Source organism: Vicugna pacos, chromosome 14, assembly GCF_048564905.1.
Source record: "Vicugna pacos chromosome 14, VicPac4, whole genome shotgun sequence".
Taxonomy (NCBI): Eukaryota; Metazoa; Chordata; class Mammalia; order Artiodactyla; family Camelidae; genus Vicugna; species Vicugna pacos.
Window position 1 is genome coordinate 32,737,773 of NC_133000.1, and position 19,837 is coordinate 32,757,609.

A 19,837-nucleotide genomic window follows, 5' to 3' on the forward strand; every position below is an offset into this window, starting at 1 on the left:
CTGAACGGGGGTGAAATCCCCACCCGTGTCTGGGAGGGAAGAGTGGCTCTTCCAGGTCTCACCCAGGCTTCACGGGCTGTTTCCCCCTACAGACTGTCCTAAATGATTAAAAAGCTCTCAAGATTTTTACACCAGGCAAAACTGAAAGACATTTCTGCAGATGGAGCACTTTCTCAGGCTTAAACCATTTTTGCCTACACTCAGCAAGGGGGAAAAAAGAAACATGACTCTGCAAAGTCTCTTAGCCTTACCACTCACAGGAGTTGAATGATCTCAGCACAAGATGACCCTTCACATTACAGGATGAGAACAAAATAAAGCCGCCCCAACAACAGGCACTCCCAGAGACAGCGCTCAGTAGTCTTCTGCACTCTCACGGTTGTGCAGCCCTCACCACCATCTATTTCCAGAACACTTCATCACCCCAATAGAACACCCCTGTCACTAGCAGTCACTCCACAACCCTCCTCCACCCAGCCCCTTGCAACCATCATCTGCTCTCTGCCACTGCATGAGCCTATTCTGGGCATTTCAGATCACTGAAATCAACAATATGCGGCCGTTTGTGTCTGGTTCCTTTCAATTAACGTGCTGTTATCAAGGCTTTCCCATGTTGAAGTGGTATCAGCATGTCTCTTTTCTTTTGAAAATGTTAAACATTATTAGAAGGTGGTAAATACTATCAAAAATAGTAGAGAGGGGTATAAGGGATGGGGTTTCAAAGGGAAAAGGCCGGGTTGAGCAGTCAGGGTGGACTTCCCAGAGCAGATGGATTTTTCATATTCCCCTTTATTTATTTTTTCTTTTTTATTCACTCTTATGTCTGAATAATGTTCCGCTAAATGGAGATACTACATTTTGTTCATCCATTCAGCAGCTATATATGGACGAGGTCCAGAAGAATGAGTGTAAGTGGTGGCTAGCAAGGCCGGCATTTAAGCAAAGGGCAAGATGTGCTTTCAAAAAAAAAAAAAAGCGAACAATCAGAGGCACAAGGAAATTCAGCGCGTTTCTGAGAAAGTGCATGGTTGCTTCAGTAGGACTGCCGTGCAGGGCTGTGGGGGAGAGTGACAGGAGACACAGTGAGGGAGTCACCTGAGAATATTCCCCTCTGCAAGCAGCTCAGCCAATTCTCCTCCCTCATCCTGTATTTTAGAGACATTTTTGCTAGCTTTTCTCTTATTTCAAGTAACAGTACTTTAGTTACACATCTGATCATCTGCATCAGACCACATTAGCTCCAAGCCACAGAAAATCATTCACTGACCGGAGCAGCTCCAAGACATAACATTGATGGACCAGGGAGTCCTGCAGCATCGCATCCTGCAGGCACAAACCACACATGTTCCCTGGTGATGTCCGGAAAGTAAAAGGCATGGAAATATCTCACTGCTGCTGCACGACATCTGCCCCCAAATTGCCCCCAAATCATGCTGGCACAGCACTACTCAACCCTCGCACTACCCAAAAAAAAAAAAAGAGAGAGAGAAAAGGAAAGAAAAGAAAAGAAAAGAAAAGAAAAGAAAAGAAAAGAAAAGAAAAGAAAAGAAAAAGAAAAAGAAAAGAATAAAGCTAAGAAAGCAAATTTAGGTTCTTCCATTGAAAACCAGCAAACATCACTGCCAGTATCTGAGCTGGAATGATCCTGACTTCAAAAACCACTGTGCAGTTACTATTCAAACGTGACAGACATATATGTATTTCACGTAGATGATATTACAGTGGGATTTTTCTTTTCGAAATTTCCAGTTGCAACATTAGCACAAGAAAGTTTATGTTTCAGTTTTTTAAAAAATCAATTATTTTCCACTTTCTTAATTTTGAACCTATTATTATTTTATAAAGGGAGCTATGCTGCAGATTATAAACCAAATATCTGGCTTCTGCAAAAAAGACCTATATGACTTCACTATTTCAGAGCAAGCTTTAATGATGCTTTCAAAAGTGGGGTCTAGGGCGCTCACTAACAGCTCTTTAAATACTGACAAAGATGTGCTATTATGTAATGCAAAGGGTCTACCTACACATCAACTCAGAAACCGAAGAAACTACACGAAAGCCTTAGTTTATCATTTTAAAATATTCCTATTATTTTGAATATTAAATTTCTTAAAAGATAAGATTTTTTTTTTTGAGAAAGACATCAGTTGTATTAAATTTCCTCTCACCAAGAAAGCAATCTTTATCAAGAATTAATACCCCTATGGAAATCCAAATGACGGGACGTTTCTAGCTAAGTTAACCTACAGATCTCAACACAAGACTAAATCCTATCAAATCTCACTTGAACGAGCTCAGCAAAGTCCTGGGCTACTCTGGAACTTAGCTCTTCTTTTCCATATGTTGGCAGAGCTAAGATCATCATACAAGGCAGGGAAGGAGAGAAGAGGTAAGTCCACCTGGCGGCCTCCATCTGTTTACTTCCAGCCACAAGGTGTCGCTAGAGCGACCCCGCTAACAAGCCCTCCCCATAAGGAAATCCGGCATCCACACTGCCCCTGCGGTCCCCAAGCAGCCCCGACGCCCCTCTCCCACTGGTGACCTCCGAGCCTGTGAATGGTCTTCTAATGGCCCTCCCAGTTGGTGACATCCTCCCCCTCTTCCCTGCTACACACACACACACACACACACAGCCAAGGCAGCCTTCCCAAAGCACAAATTTGATTACATCTCCCCCACTTCAAACCCTTCAGAGTCTCCCTGGTAGAGTTCTAGCCCCACCCCCGACCCTGCTTGCCTATCCTCACCTCAGTACCAGGTCCCCAGTTACCTCAGGGGCCCTGTGACCTGCTGCTACTTCCCACTAGCCTCCAGGCTCATTTTGACTGTTTGTCAAGGAAGCCTTCCTTCCCTCCAACCTCCGCACTTTGGATTAGGTGCCCTGCTGTGTTAATAGAACATTTTAATCTACGTCAACTTCTGACACTGCTAAGCTCTCAAGAAGCAAGTACATTTTGCTTACTACTGTGGGTCCACCCCCTCTCCCCTAGGCACTCAGAATTGCGTGTGTTATGAATAAAAGAATGAAGGGGTGGGACTCAAAAGGACAGGTAGAGCTGCTCTCCTAAGGGTCACTTCCTGCTGACACCATTCACTGCCTCCTCTGTGTCAGTTCTAGTAAAAACCAAGCTCCTCCAAAGCCCTCCACCCCTAGGCCCTCTCCAGTGTCCTTCAAAGCAGGGTCACCCACCACCCTGGACCACACAGGGCAGTCTCCCCGAGTCCCCACCCCACAAGCCTCCAGGCCTCTACCCGGGCTGCTCCTGCCTCCTGAGTCACCCTCTTGATTCCTTCTCATGGCTGACTCTTACTCTGTCCTCAGAACTGAATGTAGAGCCAATTTCTTCCAGGAAGTCCTCCCTGATGATGTCCTTTAGCTCTTGGCTGGGCTCCGTCTACAGCAGCACTTCTTGGCGACCAACTGGTATTTGTCCACCTGCTCCTTTGAGACCATGAACTCTTGGAGGCCATGTGGGAAAAAGGAGTGAGGTGACAAGAGGGGTGGGAAGAGCAAACAGCAAAATCACAGCTCAAGTCCCAAATTCAAGGATTCTGTCTCAGATAAAAAGAATAAAATGTTTCATAGGTGTGTCATTTGGCTATGATTTTTGTGGCTCATGGAAAACAAGAGCTTGGTGTTCAAGCCTAAAATCCAAGTTACATGCAAAGAAATGTATATATTCATAGCCAAAGGAAACCAGAGCTGCTCAACAACACTTTGCAGTTAAAATCCAAAGGAACTTTGATAAAGGCAATCTCCCTCTCTCTCTTTATTTTTATTTATTTTCTTTTGGTATCATATAGTTTTAGAAGTATTTGTATAACTAAGTGATGGCTGCAGCCTATGATTCTGCACTGGAGTGTTTGGGGCTAAGGAAGCCCAGATTACATGCACTGTGTAAATGCAATCACACCAACACAATGACAGGCGCCCTAGTGGCAGAGCTGAAGTTCCAAAGCAGAGAATCTTATGTTGGAAGACATCTCTCAGTAGAAAGTAAGAAATGCAATGTTCTGTACTCAATTTCATTTGCTTTATGGGCCATTAACAGATAGTATATCTTGTCTAATGAAACCCGAAAATATATTGTCATCTTCGATTTTCTCCATCTGGCTGTTTTATGTTAAATTTGGATATCAAACCCTCACTCCATACGGAAAGCTCAGGCCTACGCTGCAGCACAGTTACATCCCGTGGAAGAAAGCGGATCAAGGGAGAACTGGAGAGTTTCCCTTCAGAAGCTGCTAAGTGTGGTTTTGCACCTGTACGTCATTTACAACCACACCATCGTCAAAAGAGTAAGACCTTACATCTGTGGAGCAAAAAGCACTGCGGTGCTTCCGAACCACCAAAGAACACTGAGCTTTGTGCAACAGTCCTGAGGCACTTAAAGCGTACTTTCTCTGAAAGGCTCCGAAACTGACTCACTTCACCATTTCAGGTACAACGGGGAGGTACCGGAATTAGTAGAGAGAACATGCCCTTGAAGTCTGACAAGGCCCTGCTTGAATCCTGCTACAGCATTTACTAGCCGCTAAACGGACCAATTCCTTAACCCCTCTGAGAAGGCTTCCCAATCTTCAAAACAGGGCTGCCACCGCCCATTTGGGAGGCATGGATGTGAATGCAACACGCAAGTAGGGCGGCCGACTGGTACATGACACGGGGCCTGGCTAGTTTCCCTCAGCTGCCCTTCTCCCCCTTTAAACTTGCACTTTTCCCCCTGGTACGGGTGAAGCCCCCGGAACAGACTGCCCGATTCTTCTGTGTATCCCTGGATACATACCTTACCCTTAGGAGGCCAGAAAAACAACTGCCTCCTCCCCAGTCACTATCAATATTCTTAAGAGTCTGGGTTTTTTTAACTCTACGTTTCAGGGAGACTATTCCAGAATTGTTCAACCACCTTTCTCCAGGTTGGCTCCTCTCCCAGCGCCCATCCCTTCTCACTTCAAATCTTCTGTCTGATTGCCTTTTGTTCGTGGGAAAGAGTCCGCTAGGGTGCGGACTCCCGAGGCCTCCCTCCCTTCCTCACAGGAGAGTGTGACTACATTCTCCCAACTCCCCACTGCGACTCCAGCTTCTGAGGAGTTTCCCCTTGTGGACCCTGCAGCCTCTGGATCGTCCCAAGATGCGCACACGTGGCCAAAACCCTCCCTTCAGATTTCTTCCTGGGTGGCCCTGCCCACCCCCCAGAACCTTAAGGATAAATGCATTGCTCTGAAAATCACAAACACCACTGACTGACACACCAAAGCTGCATGGTCTGGGCTTTCCTCCAAACCAGGCACAGCCCTGCCCCCACCAGCCACAGTCTGCACCTCTTGAGATGAGCTGATCCACTTGCACGGCTGTGAACACCAGCTAAGAATGACAAATCCTAACGTGTATCTCTAGTCCGGCTCCTTCACCTGAGCCCCAGGCTCATAGACCCGAGTGCCTCTTGGAAGTCCTAACTTGGATGACAAATGGCATCTTAAAAATGCCTTATGTCAAAAAAAAAAAAAAGCCTTATGACCACCATTTACTCTAGACTTCGATTCCTGGCAGGTACCTCCCAGGCTCCCCATTTTAGTAACAGCCCCATCACCCACCTAGGTTTTTGAGGTCACATTCAATTTCCACTGTTCCCTCCACCTGGCCCTGCCCTGGAATCAGTCTTGTCATTTCTGTCACTAAGCCAGTCTCAAGTCTGGTTCTGCAGGGAGCACGGATGGAAACCGTTAAGCTCACAGCAAGGTGCACTGAGTCACAGTCCTCCGATGGGAGTTCCCTGGAGGGATAGGCATCTCCTGCTGCCGGTCACCTCAGAAGGCACTGGATTCTCACAAAGAAGGACCAGGAGAAGGGACTCAAGGATCTCCCGTGGTCTGAGCTTTGAAGGGCCCGAGGTTTGGGGGAGCTCCTCGTTAGCTGACACTCATGTCAGTGAGTAGATGAGGATGGTAGGAACCCAGGCAAGTCTGTTCTCGCTCCGACCCCCTTTCTCTCGGGAGCCACGGGAAAGGCCTGTTTCCAGGGCACAGACCAGACATCACAGATCCCAGCCTGCATTTGCCAACCCAGACAGCCTAGACTCCTTAAGAGTCTAGTAAGTACTTGTGACTCTTACTTTTGTTCTGTTCCCCCCCCCCCCCAGAATGTGATGGACTCTTTCAGAAAGTCTGGACTGTCTCAAGCAAGACCAAGTCAGTGAAGGATGAAGTGTCCACATTTGGACCAGAGCATGAAAGGAGAAACAAGGCCTCATGTCCAGCATGACGGTGGTGGCCAAACCCTTCCCCTGGGTGAGATGAAACAGGGTCGGGGTGAGAATGCAAGGTCCCTTCACGGCTGACAGGGGTGTTGGAGACTCACTACCGCAAAATAACGACATGGCCGTCAGTGGTGGACATCAGCTGCAACAGACACAGAGTCAGCTATTAACTGCCAAAAAGGGGTAAAAGTAAAGGCCGGTGCAGGGAGGCCTGCACGGCTGCTGAGGCAAACCACAGACCCGGCTCTGAATACCCACTGGCTGAAGAAGAGAGGAAGCTACGGTCCCCTTTAGCGGTCCCTGTGTCCACCAGATCCAAGTGAACCAGCTCCTTAGGACAAGGCAATGTTTTCCTGATACTTAGAAAAACCAGCCTCATAAAGGGAACAAAAGAGTGGCATGGTTTTAGACCCGCTCCTGCCCCTCTATGAATGCAAAATAAAGTAAATGGCTCTGGGAAGGTGAATGCAAAAATAAAACGAAAAAAACAAAAAACTGGTGACTGCTTCCTCCAACAGAGTCCACTGCAGCTGCTCACCCCCGAGCCGGCCACTTCCTCACCAGTGACCGCCGGCCAGGAAGTGCCGTCACGCACGTCACACAGCGACAGCCAGGAACCGTGTGCCGAGCACGTTTGTGTAAAAGCCAGAATCAAGCAAGGTGCTGCAGATTTTGACTTTCCAAGTTTAAATACTCCATGAAAAAAATCCCTCAGCAGCCGCCTAAATCAATTCGCATCTCTCTTCTTCAAAACAAATAAACAAAATTAGTGAGAGAGCATTTGTTACCAAATATAAGGAGGAACAAAGGTTCCTCAAAGCAAGGACTTTAACAGGTATCAAACTCCAGTGGGTGATGTGCTAACAGAGCAAAAATTCCAAAAAACTAGAAAATAAGAAGATGACTAGGATAATATATGAATCATGGCAACTGTTAAGTTTTTGCTTTTTAAAGCGATGGAGACAGCACAGAGGGCGATCTGGCTATTCCAATGCAGGGTGTGCACAGCCCACATTTTCAGACCCAACAACATGCTCACAGGGTGGTATAAGAGAAAAAGGAAAATAGAAACAGGAAAAGAGGAAAAGCGAAAATAAGAAACACACAAGAACAAAAATAACTGACAGCATTTGCAAGAAATTACGTGAGTGTGATGAGGACAGGGACGCGGGGACGGTGAGACCCACCCTCACCTCCTGATCCAGGGAAGGCAGGGGCCTGAGGGGAGCGGTGCTGCCGGGGGACCCCAACGTGGTCAGCGCCCCAAACCAAAACTTCACCTAGTTGCGTGTAGACAGCTTTTGGGCTACAAAATGTGTTCACATTTCAAGCTGGACAATGTTACTCACTCCCACCAAGAGGAACAGGGGAGAATTAGGTTCTGCTCCTGAACCAAAGCATTGTTTAAAAAATTAATGACTGTGGAATAGTAAAAGCAACTATGGAGTAAAAGTGACTGGAGGAGAACGTGCTTGACCTGAGCTCACTGGCCGCGTTATCTCACTGACGTTCAGATGCTGGCTGAGCCCTTGTGGTACCAAAACAGACAGACCCACAAGGAGGGAGGTTTAATGCGCTGCTGTATTTTGATGCCTGGAGCCATGCCTGGTACACGAGGTTCTGGGTAAACAATGGTGACAGTGTCAACCACTATGGGCTAAGCACACATCCAGCTACTCCACCAAATCCCAAGGGCAGACTTCAAAAGGCAAAAACAATCTGGCATTCTCTGGTGGGTCTGCAGACTCAAAGCCAAGCAGTTGCTGAGCAAAAATGTCACCAGTGCCTCCTTTGACAAAAGAGGAGTCACTGGCCTGGGGGCTGGTGCAGGGCTCCGGGCTTCCACTGCTCACCCACCAGTCTGTCCAGGGCGAGAAGGTGGTCCCTGCTTACATTGCACCGATGCACCTACCTTGAATGACGCCTTGGGACTCAACAGGAGGTGACAGGTGAGGTGAACGGAGCCAGCCTTGGTGTAGCACGGTTCTGGCAGCTATGCCCTCAGCAGTGCCCAGTTTCCTAAACCTGACACCTCATCTCCAAGGAGCAGAAGGGTAGTGTGGGCATGTAGATCACAGGACCATGTGAGGACAAGTACAGATCATGGCCACGACATGCCTCTCCCCTTCCTTAAGCCATAGAGGAATGTCCGGGGAGGAAGTGAAAATTAATCCAGAGCCCGCCAGGCACCACACGCAGGTGGGACACGGATCCCCTGTGTCTGTCATTCACAGGACTGGTGTGGATTTTCTTTTTATCAATTCTCTGGCATCTTCTCCTCCATCTTACCAACAACAAGAAAGGAGAATCTGACCTTAGAATCAGACAATCACAGAGCCCCTCCTGCACAGCGGGCCCGGCAGCACGTGTCATGTCCTCCGACCGTCACCTGTGGGACCGCCATGAATGCTCTCGAGACTCAAGGCCCGAGACCGCAGGCCGGGGGGGACACAGCTCCCCTCAATCTCCCCAGTAAAGGGGGACCACCTCTCGGCAAAGACATCTCACCCTCTTCTGCCCGAGGGACAGCTTGAAAGATACACAGGGAAACATAGTAGAGGGTGAGGGGGTAGGCAGCCCAGAAGAGCTCGTCTGCCCTTCCAAGGCAGAGTGGGGCCTTTGACATAATCACAGGGACAAAGTGAGGACGAATTTTTCCCTGCTCTGTTCCATTCTCCGTGACACGCCTTTCCCTGCATAAGGAGCTCATTCAGATGCCCCTGGCAGTGTTTCTGATGTCCTAAATTGGCATGGTGGCTGTCAGGCAGGGGAGAGGGCCTGAGCCGTGCTGGTGCTGGGCCTGGGATGCAGGAGACACCGGCTCCACCCCGAGCTCAACCAGCACCTCGTTCTGCGTCTCGGGAATCAGAGTCTCATCTATAAGCAAAGGGATGAAACTGTCCCAGGACAGGCTGTCCAACAGGAATGAAATGAGAGTCATGTAAATAACGTTTCCCAGTTGCCACGTTTAAAATGTAAAAAAAAAAAAAAAAACAAGTAACTGATTTTAAGAACAGACCTTACTTATTCTACTGTATGTAAAATACTATCATTTTGACATGTAATCAATATAGAAAATAACAAGATAGTTTATATTCTTTTTACTAGACAAGTTTCAGCGTCTGATGTGCATTTGACCTACAGCACATCTCAGCTCAGACCAGCCTCCTCCCCAGCACTCCTAACATGAGTGGCTGTGGCTACTCTATTGGACAGCAACTCCAGGGGTCCCACCAAGTTTCCTGGCTGAAAAGGGGGAGTAAGTGTCCACACTAACCCTAAAAGTATCTCTCTGAAACAAAAGCAGATTCACTTTTAAACGTCTGAAAACCGGCGGGCTGCACCTCCTTCCCGCCTTGGCTACAAGACAGCCCTCCTCCTTGCTGATCCCATTCTGGATGTAGGGAAGCAGTCTTTCACACAGCCAGGGTGGCCCGGCCTTCAGGTTGACTTGCCTTCTGTCTGTGTCCAGTCCCACGATGTCCTTCTACTCAAATAGGATGTAGAGGAGGGGGGTCTTCTCCCCAGAATTTTCGGGGGCCCCATCCAGCCACTTGGACTTGGGCAAGATGAAGAGTGACTCAGTGAAGTCGTCGATCCTCTTCTCCACCACCCTGCAGTCCTCGTAGATTGAAGGCCACGTCGGTGCGCGGCTGCTCGGCCACCTCCCCATACAGCACAAAGACAAAGAGCTGAGAGTCGTAGAGCGTGGTGCCATACAGCTCCTCTGTGCGTGGAGCTTCTAGAAGGTCTTGGCCAAGAGGCAGTTGGTAATGGTGACAAGGCCCACGACATTGCGGTGGGTCTGGGAGTCACTCCATCCATTCTCGGGCACATAGTGATACCTATAGTAGATACAGAGTGCCCACTGGGAGCCGCACGGTCTGATTTGGCTCACCAAGGAGATTCCATTATAGATGCAAAAGAAATTCTCTAAGATGATCCCCACGGGTTGGACCACAACGGGGAGAGTCTGGTGGTCCTCAGCACACTGCACGTAGTCAGGGGCGCTCATGTTGCAGTCCCTGCCGAGAAGGGAGGGTAAATCGATGTACATACTGTGCTGTGGGCTGCGGGCCTCACTGGGTTGCAGCGACCTGGTGTGCACCAGTCAGAAGGCAAGGGAAGTCCAAGCAAATCATGGATAAGTTTGTCCTCAGCGTCTGCACATGGCTACTGAAGCTCAGATCACATTACCCAGCTTTTGGTCTAGGCTTCCATCCCCTGCAGAAAAGGGTCATTTCTTGTTTTCTGTTTCCAACCACCTAGGCAGGCCCTGATGCAGTCGGTGCTCAAAACTGCTGAATAAAGGAATGAAAAAAGGAACTGCTTCCCCACCCCTCAGCAGGATATAATGCAAAGAACCATAGTAGGATCAAAATATCTGGATTTCAACTCCAATTTATTTGAACTCCTAAGGTGCAGAATAATGGGTAAGAAAACTTGCTTTGGGGAGGAGGGTACAGTTCAGTGGTAGAGCATGTGCTTAGCATGTTCAAGGACCTAGGCTCAATCCTCAGTACCTCATTTTAGAACAATGAAACAAATAAATAAACTTAATTAACCCCCTCAAAAAATATTTTCTCAATTCAAAATTCAAAAAAAAAACCCACCTTGCAATTGACACAACATTGTAAACTTGACTATAATTCAATTAAAAAAAAACTCCTTGCCTTACAAGAATATATCTGGATTATGGAATTATGCAGATGTAAAATGCCTAGGGTACCACCTGCATAAGAAGAAGGAACTGTACAAGTGTACTATCCCTCATTTATGAGCTATTTTTCCTTTGGGGAGGTTATAACCTCTCAGAGATATTTTTCTCATATTAAAAAAAAAAAAAAGAAAATATTACCTGATTCTCCATACTGCTGAAGAATCAGATAACCCTATGAAAGCATCTGAACCACAGAGTTTATTCAATAAATGTTTGTTGAATGAATGAATAAACAAGCAAAGTGAATGCTGCTCCCTGCCACAGACCATCATAATGGTACTGCTTGGAAATGCCAAGCCCACGTTCCACCCAAATCTATACTAACCACGTGGTTGACCTGGGCAGACCTGTGTGCTTCTCTAAACACCAGTTTATTCATAAATAGAAATGAGGGCAATAACACAAACCTAAAAGGGTTAGTGAGTCACGAATGAATAGTACCCCAACTTTGCAAGATGGAACCATTAAAGAAAATTGGGCAAAGAGTCCATAGGCCCTCTCCATATTATCTCTTACAACTACATGGGAATCTACATTACATCTAAAAATAAAAAGTCTAATATTTTAAAGAGGCTATTGTGTTTAAATGAGCTCACTGTCTCAAATAAGGAACACACAGTACAATTAAAACAATGCACAGCCCATGAGATGCACTCAGTAAATATTCCCACTGAACCCACTGGTCCCTCCAACTTCAGAGCATGAGGATGTGTCCTCGTGGCCAGAGGCCACTGCACCTGAAGCTAACAAAGCTAATGGTCCCCACTTTCAAAAGCCCCTGCCACCAACCTAGGTCTAATTTTGTATTTGTAATTTTTTTTCTTTTTATTAAATAGAAATCCCCAATTGCATAGCCTTCAGGTCACCAAAACCTGACCACAGAGATCATGATGGCAACCCTCCTTGGTGAAACAATACAATGAAGAGCCATTTCCACAAGACCTCTGTGTAAATCTACTAGGGAACTTCATCCTGGACTGAGAGGAAGAGGACTGGGGAGGAGGGGGAAATCTGAGGCACACAGACCCATGGGCCACCTGTCCCACGATGGACATTACACTCAACCCTCACCCTCCAGGAACTTCAAAATACACACAGACAGAGTGCTGTGGACAATATATATGTATTTTTAAAGAAATTCCGACTCTCTAGCAGGTCTTGTATCTACAGAGACACAAATGGCTTATGTGTATAATGTTTCACAAAAGCCTTAAAATATTACCACCCCAACTTGACACATTAAGAAACTAGGGATAGAGGTTTATCACATTGTGCAAGATTAGAGAGATGCCACATCAGACACCGTATTTAAACCCAAGCCTTTGCTCCAGTGCTCACACAAGAAAGTGTTACATACTGCCCTTTTCCTGCCCTCTCCCTGCAATCAATCTCTGAAGAGTCTTTTCTGTGCCACGTGGAATCACAATCACATCAATTTACCACAAAGAGCTATGTGACTCCTTGGAGGACGCGTCAAAATCTAAAGGGTTGGGATGGGAGGAGAGATTTGCATTTTCTGTTTCTCAAAGGAAACATGGCTTTAAAAGAAACTGAAAAGCACTTATCTAGTCTAAGCCCTCATTGTGCAGAGAAGGAAATGGAGGCTCAGAAGAGATGAGGAAAGGGCCTTATTAACAAATATTGCCTAAGTGCAGCACCAAGCCAGCCCTGGGCCCTTCTGGGGGAGTACCTGGAAGGCCCAGGAGAATGACTGTTAGAAAAAGGAAAGAGAAGAAGCATACAAGGCCCTGTCTCTATACCACCATACCATGAAGTTCCACCAAATTATCCAGTATGGGTGCAGCCAAAATTTAGGTGGGCTAAACAGGTTATAGAAACCTGGAAGTCTCAACCATAGTGGAAATTCCAACTTTTACTGTTTTCTTCCAAGTTCAAGCATCAGTTCAGTGGGCGCTCCATACGAGGGACTACACAAGGCCTGGAGTCCTCCCAAATACAGATCTCTATTATCACGTGTGCACACCACACACAGGCCCACCAGAAGAAAAACGCCCACACATAAGATGGAATTACTGAAACAGAAAAGAGCCAACCAGCATATATTGCTAGCAAAAACGGTGCTGCTAGAAATAGACTCATGGACATAGAAAGCAAACTGTTGTTAGCAGGCAGGAAAGGGAGGATTAACAGATACACATTAATAAATATAAAATAAATGACAAGGACCTACTATATAGCACAGGGTACTATTTTCAATTACTTGTAATGAGTTGTACTAAAAACAATCTGAAAAACATTTATATACATATTCATAAGCTTATAACTGAATCTCTGCTGTACATCTGAAGCTAACATGGTAAATTGACTACACTTCAATAAAAAATAATTTTATATAATAAGTAAAAATAAAAGTAATGCCATAAAAAAAAGTAAAAGAACACGGTAATCCCCTTAGCTGTAGGTGGTGGAGAACTCTGCAAGCACCAAGTCCACTCGAACACTCCAGCACTGGCGGTCACTCATTCTAACCATCAGAGAATCACTTGGCTTCTACGAGGTTACTTTTCTCTTCAGTGAAAGGCTACAGTTGCATCTAATGATGTATTGAACCTCATCATTCACAAACCCAAGAATTAATGAGGATTTCCCATAGGCCTGGCTCTGGATAGATGAAAAGATAGGGTCCCAGATATATTCATGTGTAGAAAAAGTTTATGCCATAAAGACATTAATTCTTCCTGCTTTGATAGACAGATTCATTGCAATTCTGATTAGAATTCCTCCTAGATATTTCATGGAATGTAACAAGTTAATTTATGGTCAGGAACAGCCAAGAAACTTCTTTAGAACCACCACTGGGAAGGGGTGGATAGGTCATGCATTTCAACTGCTCTTTCTGATGTGATGAAAACGTTCTGGAATAATAATGGTTGCACAAATGTGAATATGCTAAAAGCTGCTGAATTGTAACATTTAAGTGGGTGGACTTCATGGTGTGTGAACAATATCACAATAAAGCTGTTATATGAAAAAATCCTTCTTGCCAATTATTTTTCCCTCTATACTACTAGTCTGTCCCACAATTTAAGAAAAACAAAGAAAAACAAAACAAAACAAAACAAACCAGATTTTGCCAGGAGCTCTTTAGGAGTGCAGTGTCACTGGGTCTCCAACCCCTCGGGTTGTGTTGTTCCTGGGATAACACACAATAGCTGGGCTGGACTAGTTAGGGACTATAAGTATCTTTTTAAGATCAACGGTCTCACGTTTCACCCTGGGAGAGTGAAGGATGGAGGATGAGACAGCCTCATGCCTTCAGCTCATTTTTAACTGAACCAAGCCCTGCTTTCACCACTGTAATTCCACTCAGTATAAAAACACGTGACATCAACAAGCACCGCCATCATAACACCTGAAAGAGTTCAAGGTACTTACCTGGGGCAGAAATACTGATCAAGGAGACAGAAGCTCCCTCAGCACTGCTGCTCCATTTTCCCGACTCCACCAGGAGAAGCTGGGCGTTACAGCCGCGGGCTGTCAGCCCAGGGAGCAGCGCCCACGCCGCTAATCTTGACCTCAGGGATCGGGAAAGGGAGAGGAAGGCAGCCCCGGTGTCGCGGGGCAGGGAGAGCGGGGTGGGGGACGCGGGCTGAAGCCCCGCGCTCGGAGGCCAGCCCCAGCCCCAGCCCAAGCCGCCCGCCCCGTCCGGGTGTGCAGACCCCGCCCGCCCGGGACACAGCCCGCCCAGTGGTGGGGACGGGTCGGCGGCCAAGGAGAGGAAGCCCGGGAGGAGAGGACTCGAGGGAGGGAGAGGGGAAGGGGACGCCAGCCGCGGACTGAGGGGAGCCCGGCTGGGCCAAGAGGCGGCAGGGGCACACCTGGCCCTGGAAAGCTGTGGCCGGGGCGCCGGGGCAGGTGGCGCGGGCAGAGGGGCCTGGCCCGAGCAATCCAGCTGAACACACGCTGACTGGCGCCCTGGGGGGCTGTGACACGCCGACCGCCCTCCCGCAGCCGCCTCACCCCTTTCCCGATATCCCCTCACCTTGCACTTCCACAGTCAGAGGCCCCGGCCCCAGGCAGGAGCCAAAGGCCTACAGGGCGACAGAGCTGAGAAGCCATTGGGGCAGATCCCCGGCTCGGAGCTGGAGCTTCCAAACCGCGGTCCAGCTGGCAGCGACTGCGCATGCGCAGGAGGGCCATCGATCTGCTCTGGGTCCTGAGAGAGAAGGGGAACCGAGGGAGGGAGAAGAGGGGAGGAGGAGGGGAGGAGGGGAAAAGTGGAGGGAGACACATGGACAGGAGGAGCAGAGAGAAGGCAGTTATCTGGAATTGGGAGGGGAGTAGCAGAGATGGGGAGAAAGCGTTTTACCTCTTGGGGCATCCCGAAGGAGGCAGCAGTCCTGCCTATACACCCTTCTCTAACCCGTCATTGCCCACAGCTCATATTTTACGTCCCTGGCCCAGCCCTCCAGCTAAGGTCTCTGCAGAAACCCTACGGGTATCACACCTGTTGCCCCCACAAGGAGCTAGGTTTACTGTTGCTCCGGGAACCAAGCACCCGCAGGTGTCGTTTCTCAGAACTACCTTGGGAAGAGTACATATTCCCCTTTTACACACTGGGAAACAGGCAGGCACGATCTCTGCCTTAGCTCCACTTTCCCAAGTGTTGGGCTGGCAGGGAGCGGGAGGTAAAATGTCAGAGCCCCAGAAGGATCAGACTGCCTGAGTGTTGGTGTATAGTCCCCATCCCTCCTGGGTAAACCACACCCCAACCTCTGGGAATAATCAAGGGCTCACGGTAGGCCCCTGTGTGTGGGAGAGCTGCCCTCAGTCCCAGTACCCAGCTTGCTAGGTAGGTAGAAGTGTTATTGAGTCCAAATTCATTCTCCTCAGTGCAGGACAGGCCAGTAAGTTGGGAGACCAAGTGTTGGGGCATGGAATAGCAAGTTTCTGTAGACCTAGATGGCAAACTAATGTCCTAGAAAACCATCTCCCCAAGTCAGAATTCAGGCTGCTTTCCTATGTGCTTGGTTTTTGCAAACTTCTTGGTGTAGGAATTCCTTCTTGTTAGAATCCTTTGTTCTTGCAGCTATCTCCCGGGGTCAGATCCCTGTAAACCTCCAACAAAACAAACGTTATTTTCTATTCTGCAACTTGTTATCTTTATATGATTGGAAAAGTGTTAAATACCCTTAAAGGTCAGAGCCTTCCGAATAGGCTCTCCTGTATATTTTAGGCTCTAGGCAACATTGTTTTACAAGCAAGATGAAGCCTAGGAGACAGAGCACAGGGTTAAAGTCAAAGGAACAGATCTAATATGGAGTCAGATTTCTTCTTTTCTATTACTGTGGCAGAAGCCACTTGAGGATTTAAGTCCCTTTAAGTTAAAAATAAGTAAAACTTTAAAGGAATTTACATACATTGGTGGGAACGTGCATAGCATATCTGGAAAAGCACACAAAGGATTGTAAACATTGGCATCTCCAGGGAGGCGTGTAAGAACAGAGGATGAGGGAAAACTTCTTTCACTTGAGTATTTTTTGCTCTGTTTGAATTTTTTTATCCATATGCATATATTTCTTTTTCAGTTAAAATAAATGTGTAATGGAGCAAAGGAGTAACTAGCTCAGCAAATACAGCAGCCATAGACTCACTGAGTCATCACTTTTGATTTAAGCCAGGAAGCATTGTTTGTCTCTCTCCTATGTGTCCAGTGTTGTTTTAAAACTTCTTTTATATTTTTTTTATAAAATAATAACATGCTATCCCTCACCCCTGCCCAGGGCTGGTGGAAAACCAACTGAGTCTTTACTGAGTTGTTTTCCAAGGAGTAGAGATGAGTTATAAACAGAACACAACTTCAGGGCAAAACAGGCGGAGTGGTTTTCCAGCAGGCCAATAGCGATGACCGGTTTTCAATAGAGGTGCACAGAGGCTGAGAGAGAAAGCCTCCAGGACCCTACAGAAAGCTGCCCAAAGTGCCTTCCCCATGGCACTACTGAAATAGGAAAGAAGAAATCTGACTCCATATTAGATCTGTTCCTTTGACTTTAACCCTGTGCCCTGTGTCCTAGGCTTAGTCTTGTTGTTTCTGCACCTTTTGTGAAACAATGTAGCCTAGATCCTGAAATATACAGGAGACCCTATTCTCAAGGCTCTGACTTTGAAGGATATTAACACTTTTCCATTCGTATAAAGATAACAAGATACAGAATAGAAAATAACATTTGCTTGTTGGAGGTTTACACGGATCTGACCCAGGTGAAGAGCTGCAAGAACAAAGGATTCTAACAACAAAGAATTCATACACCAAGTTTGCAACAACCAAGCATTCCCGCTTCCCCTTTTTAATATAAGAGCCTGAATTCAGATTTGGGATGATGGTTCTCCAGGACATTGGTCTACCATCTTCTCCGCTGGCTTTACAAATTTAAGCCGCTCTTTCTTGCCCCAAATCCTTGTCTCCTGATGTGTTGGCCTGTAATACACGAGTAGAACAAGCCTGGACTCGGAAACACAAACATACATTGAAAGTACGCATTTGGTATATTAAATGACATGCTTCCACTGGTATTCCTGAGGTTTTCTTCTCTTGACCACTCCTACTATATTTTTGAAAAACCTGTCATGTGGACACATTTCCATCTCTAGCCACTACCCTTCCAGGTAAGAACTGATGCCAAGAAGGTAATGAAAGTTGCTAGAAGGTATTACCTCGCCAAAAAAGAGCAGAAGTGGGTTCTGGCTGATGTTCAGGAGCAGGCCGGGGCACCTGACAAGATGTCGTAAGTACGGATAGACATCTGGGCACCAAAGGAGAAGCTTCTAAACTTCCATGAGGGACTTGTTGGATAGGAAGGAACAGTCCCAGACTATAGTTCTGATCCCACCACGAGCTTCCTGGGCAAGGCTGGGCAAGTTATTTAAATTCTCTAGACCCGTGCTGTCCAACACGGGAGCCACCAGCCACATGCAGGATTATGATGTTATTCTGTAGCCAGACAGAATTATAAATAAACACTTTATTGCAAAGGGTCAGCAGGTATAATATTTAAAAACATTATTGGTTATCTTGCCCTAACAAGTTATTTTTGTATGTCTAGCTTTCTGTGGTTTGTAATGCCTGCAACTAATGATTCCCTTACAGTGAGGTATTTTGAAATTATAAGTTACTGGACACAGTACACTCATATCACAGTTGAAAAAAACTGATCCAAATAAGCAAGGTGATCTGACTTATTAGTTATGAGCAGGGGCTCTGGGGCCAGCCTGCATAAGTATTAATTCTCACTCTACCTCCAGGGAGTTCTGTGTGAATCTTGGACAAACTATTGTTGTTGTTGTTGTTGTTGTTGTTGTTGTCGTTGTCTTTGTTATTATTTGTGCCTCTTTTTCCTTACCTTTTAAATAGCGAGGAATATGTTGACTCTATCCCCTACAGTGTTGGCAGGATTAAATGAGTAAACGTCTGTGCTGCCCACTTCCCTGGGTTTCAGCATTCTCCAGGCAATCAGTGCCAAACGCAGTGGCATTCTCCACTGTCTTCGTCAGTCTGGGATTCTGTAACAAATTACCGTGGGTAGGGTGGCTTAAACAACCAGCATATTCCTTACGGTTTGGAGGCTGAGGCTTTCAAGGTCAATGTATCTGGGAGAGGATTGCCAGCTCGAAGATGGCTGTCTTCCCACTATCTTCACGGCCCAGAGAGGAGAGAGAAGCAAGCACTTTGGGGCCCTGTATAAGAACACTAATACCATTCATGAGGGCTCTACTCTCATGACCTCATTTTATCCTACTAATCACCTCCCAAAGGCCCCGCCTCCCTGTACCATCACCCTGGGAGATGAGGTTTCGACAGATGGATTTTGAGGGGATGCATTCAGTCCACACATCAGCTAATTCTCCCAAACATGCAGTCATCAAACCTGTAGCTAGTTTCAAAATAATGTTTATATCTCTCTACCCATTTCCATTCCTACATCTACTAACACTGAAGCCCTGTTACATTTTATTTCTTATTTTCCTTGTAGAGGTTTAATTGATTCCTCTAACTCCAAGGCTTCGCTCGCTCCAGTCTGCTTGACAGCCCTGCCAGGTAGGTCTTCCTTAAATCACCTTCCCACTTCACCTGGTTGTTTTTTAGGTGTAAATGTCAGAATTCTCTCCACACCCGATCCTACACCTTTAATCCCTTACACTACCGCTCACTATGTTATTTTCCTATTACCACTGTAACAAATTCCCATAAGCTTAATAGCTTAAACTAGCACAGAATTTTCAGCTTATGGCTGTGTAGGTCAGAGAACCAACAGAGTTCTCATTGGGCTAAATTCAAGGTACCAGCAGGTTTCCTTCCTTCTAGAGGGTCTAGAAGAGAATGTTTCCTTTTTTTTTTCCCCCAGTTTACAGAGGTCACCCACCTTCCATAGCTTGTGCCCCTCAACTTCCTCCATTTTCATGGTCAGCAGCCTTTCTGAACATTGCTCCATCGCTACACCTCCCTCTGATTTTAAACTCAGCTGGGAAATATCCTCCATTTTAAGGACACCTGTGATTACATTGGGCCCACCTGGACAGTCCGGGCTACTCACCCTATTGTCTCATCTCAGGATCCCCTTGTCCCATCCCACTCAGTCAGTATGTATGTGGCTGTGACATTCACCTTGTGTAACATTTTCTCTCATGAGCAATTTATGGTTCAAGGCACTTATAAGTGCCTTTTTGTTTTTCTTCCTTATCCTTTCTACATTCAGTATGTCTGGTGAGATTATATGAATCCTTTTTATTTGTGCCCCTGCACTAATCTTTAATAATGTATCATGGGTTTAAAAGGCTAACTAATAGACAATTTAGGAGACAGAAATCCTCTAAGATTTTTATCCTAAAATATCTGTCATCC

General features: G+C 46.6%; 1 protein-coding gene across 6 annotated transcripts in view; it reads right to left on the bottom strand.

The window, feature by feature from the left end:
• Positions 1-18,498, bottom strand: part of LOC140701212 (uncharacterized) — a 40,826-nt gene extending 22,328 nt beyond the window's left edge. The window contains exons 1-2 of one of the 6 annotated variants that reach the window (XM_072976658.1): positions 18,339-18,498; positions 14,981-15,154 (exon numbers count right to left, since the gene is read on the bottom strand). In XM_072976658.1, coding sequence (XP_072832759.1) covers positions 14,981-15,138 — 158 coding nt within the window. In that variant the 5' untranslated portion in view covers positions 15,139-15,154; positions 18,339-18,498. Of the gene's footprint in view, positions 1-3,279; positions 3,585-14,062; positions 14,109-14,980; positions 15,155-18,338 lie in introns of those variants that run through there. The other 5 variants (XR_012080173.1, XR_012080174.1, XR_012080170.1 and 2 more) reach the window with 5 other exon arrangements.
• Between the last annotated feature and the right edge of the window lie 1,339 nt (positions 18,499-19,837).